Here is a 9,462-nt window from a genome sequence, read left to right as displayed (position 1 = left end):
CCAATTTTAATTAAAAAAAATATTTTGTTAGATACACATTCTCAGTTTTATTTAACAGTGTTTTCTATAAGTTTTAGTTTATGCTGCAATGTTTTCATTTGCAACAATTACGCAGAAAATGTATTTTAATTTTGAGGTTCAACATAATAACACTTGCTGCCCTCAATATGCATACCTACTTTAAAAACTGTTTATTTTCAATTCAAATCTGTAACACTTTAAATCAGTTAAAAATCTCAAATGATTTTAAAAATTGTATTTTCTGGCTAAGAGTCTATATTAACTAAGAGAAGATTCCCTCTGGATGTCCTCCACAGAACCGGTTGAAAAACAATAATCACATTGAAATAAAAATAAAATAGGTGGTCAATTTTATGTAAAAGTTGGAAAAGTCAGAGGTCGATAGCAATTAAGTTTTTCGAATTGTTTTTTATTTGAGTGTCTGAGCTGGATTAAGTTTTTTGAAAAAAATAGTGTTACACACCAAAAAGTGGTTAACGAAGCCTCAGCCTAAGTTTTGAAGAAATTTAAACTGGACAGTGATACTTATTTTGGATCAATTTAACTACTTATAGGTAGAAGAGAGTTAGGAAAACAATATTAAGTAAAAGCACAATTTATATAGGTATAATATAACAGTGTCTTGTGTAATTAATTAAAGCAGTTTGTTAACGATCAATTAGTTTTAAGTTTGTTTTTCTAATATCGGGGATAATTATTTTATAAATATTTCCGTCACTATTCTGAAATTTTAATTTAATTTCGAAATATGCGTTTTAGCAACAGCCGAACTCAAGTCTTGAAAATATACCTASTACAAGTCGCGCACYTCATAGTGCCTCATCTGTAATTAATACAATGTATTMAGTTAATCTGATGATTCRAAAGCCGAAACGTTCAAATAAAATAGATATTTCCAATMGTAAACTTGATGAMTCATACCCAGGGARAAATAATTTAAAAAACGTGYCTTTAGAGGATCTTAAGTTTAAAATATAAAATACAYTTAAAGAAAAWYTTGTTTTGCACATTTAAATCAAATAATTTACTCACCACACGATGACAAATCACTGATTTATCACTGAAACAATCACATTTTCCGTATTTTGGATCGGTTTAAAAAATTTCACCAACAGTAAAGTTGACCGAAAATCGCAAAACTGAGCTGTCCAAGAAGCGTCGGGACGCCTGATAGTGAGCGCAATCGTGGCGTCGCCAATGGAAACAATGGAAAATCGACCACTCAACAATTGGCGATCGTCCGTTACACGAACGAACGGTTCGCTAATATCAAATGATACGAGCACAAATGTATTTTGTAAAGGACTTCACTTTAAACCGTCGGGCAAATGCGCGACTACACTTGAGTCATTTGAGGTGAAGCAAGGGTGAAAAAATTAAGTTTTCTCTATTTGACAATTTTCGTAAGTTGTACTGGTAGGCTACTTCGAGTTCAGAGCATAATTCTTCAATGAAAGTCACAGCTAGAAACGAATAAACTTTATAAAATAAATTATGAAAAATGTTATTTACTTTTTTTATTTTGTTCAACTTACCAAAATAGTCAACTTGGTATCTTATAGCTGTAAAAATAAACTGTAGTAATTGGATTTAGGTATTAATAAAAAATAATGAATACTCATACTAAATACTAAAAGTGCGCACTAGAAGGGCTTTACCGTTAAACATGCAGTAAAAACGACAGATGTGTTTCCCTTTTATTCATGTCGGTCGATCACCCTTTTTCAACTACTAGTCATTAGCATAAGTTTACGTCGTTTTTCAGGTGCAATTAGGGACAACATTTTCCAAGGGCGGACACTGTGACTGAAATAATTCCATATGCGAGAAATTAAAAATAAATTTACTCAAAGGCAATTTTAGGGCAACAAAATGACTTAGACTCAATAGTTACTCGACCGATTTATTTCACAAAATTACATGTTAAAAATTGCTTTATTAATTCTTTTTTTTTAATAACTTTTTTACATCGTAAATTACTCGAGCTTAAAAACTTCCATTTGAAAAAACTAAGTTTATGGTCTTTAGTTATTTATGGACCACCCTGAATAAATAAATTTGGTATGAAAAATTGGCGTTTTTTTTTCCAAAAAACAGCGAGCTGAATATTAAATACATTCAGAGATTACTTCTGGAACTCCCTTTACAAAGTTGTGATTAAGTGGGGAATAAATTCCAGAAAATCTAAAGCAAACGTTTTTCGGAAAATCAATGGCATTCGTAGATTTTAATTCCTTGATGGGCAAGTTTTGATGTGAAATAAAAGTATACAAGATGATTCAAAAAAAATTACACCTTCCAACTAGAAAATTTTGATAAAACGAGTAAATCCAAACATTTCTTATATTATATTTGGAGGCTTTAATGGATTTTTTGTCCCGGCCATGTTCGGTTTTTGGTCTTAAATTTAAGTGTAATTAGGGTGGCATATTAATTACAATTTTTTACCGTTGTTTTTATACTTGTCACATTCTCCATTCTTTTGTATTTTACAATTTTCCATGTGTCTGTGCCATTGTCTAGTGGTAAAGTTTGTCTTGCTGTTTTTGTAATTTGATGTAAATTGTGAGACAGTTCCTGTAAGTGTGGTAGAGTGTATTCAAGATAAGCTCTGCTTGTGCCCAGGATGAGAATTTAGACAAGAAATGGTGACTGATGGACCTCCCAGACTTACTATGGAATGCGACTTAACATTTAGCAAAAAAATATACTTCCAATAGTTAATTGTATTAGTAATTTCTACATAAAGCGTATRAAGATTTGCAAAACTGCTGGATTACAAGCATTTCAGAGAAAARCGGTTTAAAAGAATATTCTTCGATTGTTAAATAAATAATTCATAAACTGAACACCTTTTCACTAAATTATCAATATATTGTAAAATCCTTCAACATAGACGTTTAAAATCCGTAAACACACTTTTTTGGGCAAAATACGAGATAATAGCAACGTGTTGAWAAAAACTTTTCCACTTTTTGCCTCTTAATATGATATATTTGACATTTTTATAGAAATAAGCTATACTTTATTCACTTCAATATCTAAACCCGTTTTGGGCTATTATCCATTAAAAGTTATTTTCAAAAAATWACGTCTTCAGTTATWTAGAAAAAAAAAATTGCAGCCTCTGTATTATTTTGTTTATATTAATTATTTTGATAYTGTTTTTAAATAAATAATRAAATTAACAATACGTAGTTAGTGAAGCAGTTAAATGCAAATMAGTKGACCTGAATCTACCCACTTTCAAAAAGTCAATAAACGTTTCCAATTTTAGTCAATTCTGATACGATTTAAATGTTGTTTACATGGAATTTTATCGAGTAAAATTTCCATTCTACTATTTCCACCTAACAATAGATAACACCTTGAGGACAGTGTTTTGCCTACATAAATTTGCAACGATTATTTTGAAAGCTTCAGAATATTTCACTTTAATCGCTCTCCTTCAGGTCATGCATGTTTAGAAGAAGGTTAGTAATTTAACAGACGGTGTAAACGGTGTGGATAACAATTGAAAATTAATTCAAAAAGAATAAAGAAAGAAAGAAATTTGAATKTATTCACATGTTTAGCAAATAATAATTATCGAAAGTTGATTAATAATCAGCGAAGTTTGACGCCGATATACCAGTCGATATGAACGCTARTTTAAACTTAAAAAGTGTTAGAAATTTTAATATGCGATTGTAGCTTTTTGGAATTTTAAGGAAAAGGCTATACCTACTCTTAAATCATTCTTTATCTGTATTAATTCAAAAATCGATGAAACTAAAAAAGTGCAGATATTTGGAGAGGTTTTGGGAAAAAGTTTCTCGCCTTGCAGTATTCCAACGTCTTTTACCTGCAAACGATTTTTTTAAAGCAAATAAATGCATTTCCGTCTTTTCGTTCTTTGCTACTTTACATCCTTCTTTAACATCCTGTYACCCCAGTTTCTTTACCTCTTCATTTGAATTTTGATGCAGAGTTTATATGTAAATATTMATTTCTGCATGTAWGCAAGTGTTGTTTTTTGCCTTAAGTTGTTCATGAAGCTTCAAATAGATCGTGAAAATCGGACTAAGAGCAGAAAAGTGATCGCTGCAAGACCAAACAGTTGACTTATATCTCCACTCTAAATGGATGAAATTGCCGAAAAATTAAAAAATCGTCTCGAGCTATTTGATTTATCTTTAAACTTTTGGTGTTGAGATCGCAACATCTTTATTTTTGTCCAACTAGCAGTAAGTATGCCAAACTGTTCGAAATTTTTCATTTTTTATTTGACACCCTGTAGAAAATTTATCTGACGTGCTAAATTTTTACCAAAATACTGACGAACAAAAAGCAAATGGGACAAGATAATGCTTCAAAAAGAAATAAAATCGCTCGAAGCAATCAGAATCTATCCACTTCCAAAGTTAGTGCAAATTTGACGGTGTGAGGTTCATTTTGTTGAGCAGTTTACATAAAATAAATTTAAAAGAATTGCTGAAGTATTGGAGATGATTCCTTGTGTGTTATATAGGTATAATGTAAGAAACATTCGAAGGAAAAATTAAATCAGTAGCGTTTTAAAAAAAAATATGCGAACTTTCTTTCCATTTTATCTACGTATATTTTTAATTCTTCCAATTTCAACCAATGAAAATAGCTATACTTAAGTATTTAAATAACATTAACTGTATATTTTCTACGTTACTCAAATATATAAAACACAAGCTTAATCAAGCATTTCTTGCGCACGTCCCGCAAAAAAAGGCAGAAAAACGAACTCATTAGATGCCCAAACGCGTTCGCATGCCAACCATATCGTACCAATGAAATAAGTATAGGTAGGTGTAGGTATTCAAAAGCCAAAGATAACAGAAACAATTGAAGAACCCCATTACTTGCTTCCTATTGTAGAATAGTTCTATACACCTGCGGTTACGTGTGGTGAATCATTGCATTACAACACGCCTACGTTAGTGTGTTGCTAAATTTTAATAAATAGGAAATGGTTCAGTGGCGACTCGTCTTCATTATAAGGAAAAGCGTCGTCAGTTGGTTAATTAAAGCTCGATGAAGGCCTAGAATAAAAGCTAGTAGGTATGCGAGCCGTCGATATTTCGAGTGAAAACTTGGCACGCACTTAGGGTCCCGTCCAGGTCACAATTAGCCCTTAACCAGCCTTTAAATAGGACTAGGAAAACGTTTGAAAACATCACGTTTAATGTACGAAATATTTCTAAAGGACTTTTTGGTTTAACAACCAATGTAGTTTTAACAACCAAGATCGATGTAGGAATGCCCTGTTAGCTACTTTAATTTTTAAAAACCTTTCCTTAAAACCCTTTCCGAAAAATCAGGACGATCTCGATTGATATCTGTTGTAAATTCGTTTCTATGAGAAATTGCCAATCTCTATAGCGGCGATAAGCAAATAGTTAACATTTAAAACGCTCTCAAAATTTCAAACAAGGAATTGGAGCTCTATTATCAATTATGCGTTATCGGAATTTCTAAGAGCTTACCACTCGAAAACGGTTAAGAGCTTCTAAAGACTTGCCTTTTAGCGGGTAGGTTTTATCAAAAATGTTAACCTGTTAACCTGTTAACAGAAGAGTAAAATAAATAAAACTATTTAAATAACCATTTTAATGAACCGACTCTTCCGTTTTTTTCTTAATTAGGATAATTCACTATTTCGAACTTTGAATTTTATTACAAACATCTTATTTTTATATGCAAACGAAGATAGAATGAATCATCATATTGAAAAGTTTTCACTTTTTATTTTAAAAAACATTTTTTTGGCTTGGAACAACAAAAAAACAAGTTACATATTTGGTTACAGATTAATAATAGGGAAAAATATTTCAGTATTAGTTTATCTGACTTGCTTTATATAGATATGTATATCAGATGAGTCATAAACATGTTGCCCAATTTTTCTTTCTGTTACTTTTTACGCACGTTTTTTATTTGTTAATTCTCTTTTACTTAAGTAATTAATTGTTATTAGTAATAATTGATAATTTATTTACGTTTCTTTTGTGGATATTTATTCTCATCACCACTGCAACCTTATTAAGTTTGGTTTTAATTATGCAGAAATGGTTCTCATTATGGGACATGATTCGGACCTTGAAACAAATTGAAAATAAACTTATTTAAAAAAAATTGGAAAATGCACCCAGTGGTTGCGCCAAATCATCCACCATAATGTCAAGGAAATGCGCTATGAAATGCTAATGAAATAGAAATGATAATTTATATTGCGCATAATTATTAATCAAACGCAATTATAAAATCATGTTTTTTTGCGTGCATTTCACATAAAAAATGCGATAATAATAAATAATAAAAGTCCAAAACTTTGACAAGCACGCTTAAGAAACATGTTCAAGATGTTATAATTGTATAATAATATAGTTATGAATTTTAAATTCAAGTAAAGTTATATCAGTAAAAAATTGTAAAACTGCATAGCACATTTCAAAGCGTACATTCAAAGGGGCTGATTTAAAAAATACTTTAAAAGCGAAAATCATAGACAGACAGGTAATACCAAACCTTAAATGAAGTAAAAACAAAAAAAACACTTTAATTTTAAAGCACGTTCTCAATATGCCTAAAAGGCAAAAGTAGTCTTTTTAATATCAATTTTCCAAATTGACCGATGTGAATTATTGAATTTAAGGGGCTCATATGTGCTGTTGCCAAGGTTCTGCTGACAAATTTTCACGTCGCAACCACGCATCTTACTTAAGTCACCTGCTTGTTGATGTTTCGTGACAGTGACGGACTTGTATTATTTAAAAAACCGAATTTGCAAAATTGGAAAATAGCAACAAATGGGTTAGAACTGCTTGAAGTTTTCAAGTACGAAATGGAAAGCGGAATGGAATGTTGTGAAATCGAACTAACTTAGTGTTACATAAGGTATTTACCCCTTCTCGCAACACAAAAAATTGCATAACGTTGTTGAACTTTATTCGAAAAAGCATCAGTCGGTGGCAGTGAACGATTCCTGATAAACAATCAAGTCTGTGTAACGTTTTACGACGTTTTAAAATGTCCAAACTATTTAGATATTATGGTGAATTGTGTGCCACTCATCCTTGGGAAGTAATTGTAGCTGTGCTAACGCTGACAGCATGTTTTTTGACTGTAGAAAAACAGGTAATCCCAGTTACACAAAAACAGCCCCCATGTGTTGGTGGCTGCTTGGAAGAACAATTTCATGCTGCTGATATGGTCCTCATGACCGTTATTAGATGCCTGGCTATTATGTATAGTTATCATCAATTTCGAAACTTGCAAAATTTAGGATCAAAGTACATCTTAGGGATTGCAGGCTTGTTTGTTGTGTTTTCCAGCTTCGTATTTACCTCAACTTTGCTCAGTTTTCTTCACATCGATCTTGTGGATCTCAAAGATGCTATGTTTTTCTTCTTACTGCTCATTGACTTATCCAAAGCTGCTACTTTAGCACAATTTGCTTTAACCGCTTCTAGTACGGAGGATATAAGTAAGCAGATAGCTAGAGGAGTGTCTGTCTTGGGCCCCACTTTAACTCTGGATACACTTGTGGAAACTCTGGTGATCGGTGTAGGAACACTGTCAGGAGTAAAGAGACTAGAAATGCTCTCATATTTTGCAAGCCTATCAGTTATTGTAAATTATGTAATATTCATGACATTCTATCCAGCCTGTTTAAGTCTCTTATTGGAGCTTGGCCGGATTTCCAATTTTTATGGAGAAAAACAGCAGTTTATAAGGAAAAAGTTACTCGAGGAAAATGACAAATCGAATCCTGCAGTGCAAAGAGTGAAATTGATAATGTCGTTTGGCTTATTAGTGGTTCATCTGCATAGTCGCTGGGGAGTTAATGATGAGTTTCAAGAGTCAATTAACAACCTGAAAGAGTCTGTAGATTGTTCAGATGATACGTCCTTCTATGGTTTTATGATGAAACAGTTCGTACTGGGTGCGGATCATATAGTAATTCTTATTCTTCTACTAACGTTAATGATCAAGTTCATCTTCTTTGAGCCTAAAGAGCAATTAAAAGAACAGCTGGAACAAGATGTTTTAATTGAACTCAAGAAGGACATCCAGAGTAAACGATCTCACATTCGAACAACATCAATAAATGCCGAATCTCAGACCGAAGGTCTTCGTTTAGAATTCCTAGACTTTGAAGATGGCACTAGTGATAAAGACACTGATGTGTCGCGAAGCCTCCAAAGCTGCCTGGAAATTTATCGCACTGATAGTGGAGCTTCTCAACTTTCCGATAAGGAAATCATGATGCTTGTGGACACTAAACATATCCCGGCGTATAACTTGGAAAAGGCTGTTCAAAACCCGGAAAGAGGAGTGAAAATTAGACGTAAAATGATTGAGAACCAGATTAAGCAATCAGTCTTCCATACTATGCCTTATAAAGATTACGACTATAGTAAAGTGATGGGTACTTGTTGTGAAAATGTTGTTGGGTATGTGCCGATTCCTTTAGGAGTCGCAGGACCGTTGCTGCTAGACGACCAATTTTATTATATTCCAATGGCCACAACTGAAGGATGTTTGGTTGCCAGTACAAATAGAGGTGAGTTTATCKTTTATAACTTCTTTAGAAGATTAGTTTTAAGGGCAATTTCTAACATGAATGCACCGAACAGGTGTCCAAACAAATGTCTTCGATTACCTAATRTTTACTATTTGATGTTTTCGCTCTTTCGACTATAATTTATTTGGCTTTCTCAGCTGTTAAYRTTTCTGCTCCAAGAACATTTYTTTCYATTGCRCTCTAGTRTTTGTTTCAAAATTTTTAAAAGCAGTTCATCAACTTCATAGCTTAMTGCAAAATACATCATGTGTCGCGCTCACAAAAGGCTACCAGCTATTTGCGCTACGACGGTTCTATTTCCAAAGAAACTGGTTCCGGGCTTTTCTAATACTGATCAATTTATTTTAAACAGATTTGGTTCGTTACAACTTACAACTTGTCTTTTTTTTAAATCAAACTGAAACTTCTCTAAACTGTCAAGAGTCACCAAAACGGAAACTTTTTCTACCTACTCTCTTAACAATAGTTTCCATAGTTTCCGACATCATGTAATGCATMATTTAACAACACCTTAGCAGRATCTACACATTTGCAAATAAATGTTATTAGCAAGTACCAGTTTACCATARAATATCCTKAAAGTTTGCATCATTAACACAATTAATAATTTGTAATGTACAGTTTTATTGAGCCCATTCAAACTATAGTGGACATATTTTCYTACAACAATTAATATATTATATTTAYAACACTTAGTACATCACATCTTAATAATAATAGACAATAATACTTCATTGYGGGGGTTTAAATTCGAACCCCCTCCGGAATCCCTATGTTTTCTTCCACGAGTAATACATTTCGAGTGGCTTGTTCTCCTTCCAATATTTATCATTCACTTGGCC

At 32.5% G+C, this 9,462-nt stretch overlaps 2 protein-coding genes across 2 annotated transcripts in view; both read left to right on the top strand.

The window, feature by feature from the left end:
- The window catches only part of LOC109536876, a 23,943-nt gene that overhangs the window by 1,445 nt on the left and 13,036 nt on the right, over positions 1–9,462 (top strand). The window lies entirely within an intron of this gene.
- On the top strand, positions 6,769–8,754 carry LOC125504801 (3-hydroxy-3-methylglutaryl-coenzyme A reductase-like). Its single transcript, XM_048667309.1, has one exon. The coding sequence runs from the start codon at positions 7,063–7,065 to the stop codon at positions 8,737–8,739; it is 1,677 nt and encodes a 558-aa protein (XP_048523266.1). The 5' UTR covers positions 6,769–7,062; the 3' UTR covers positions 8,740–8,754.

This window comes from Dendroctonus ponderosae, unplaced genomic scaffold, assembly GCF_020466585.1.
Source record: "Dendroctonus ponderosae isolate FM_Combo_2020 unplaced genomic scaffold, Dpon_F_20191213v2 Dpon_F_20191213_6, whole genome shotgun sequence".
Classification (NCBI taxonomy): domain Eukaryota; kingdom Metazoa; phylum Arthropoda; class Insecta; order Coleoptera; family Curculionidae; genus Dendroctonus; species Dendroctonus ponderosae.
The sequence above is the reverse complement of the archived record's forward strand: the minus strand, read 5'-3'. Positions and strand labels throughout refer to the sequence as shown.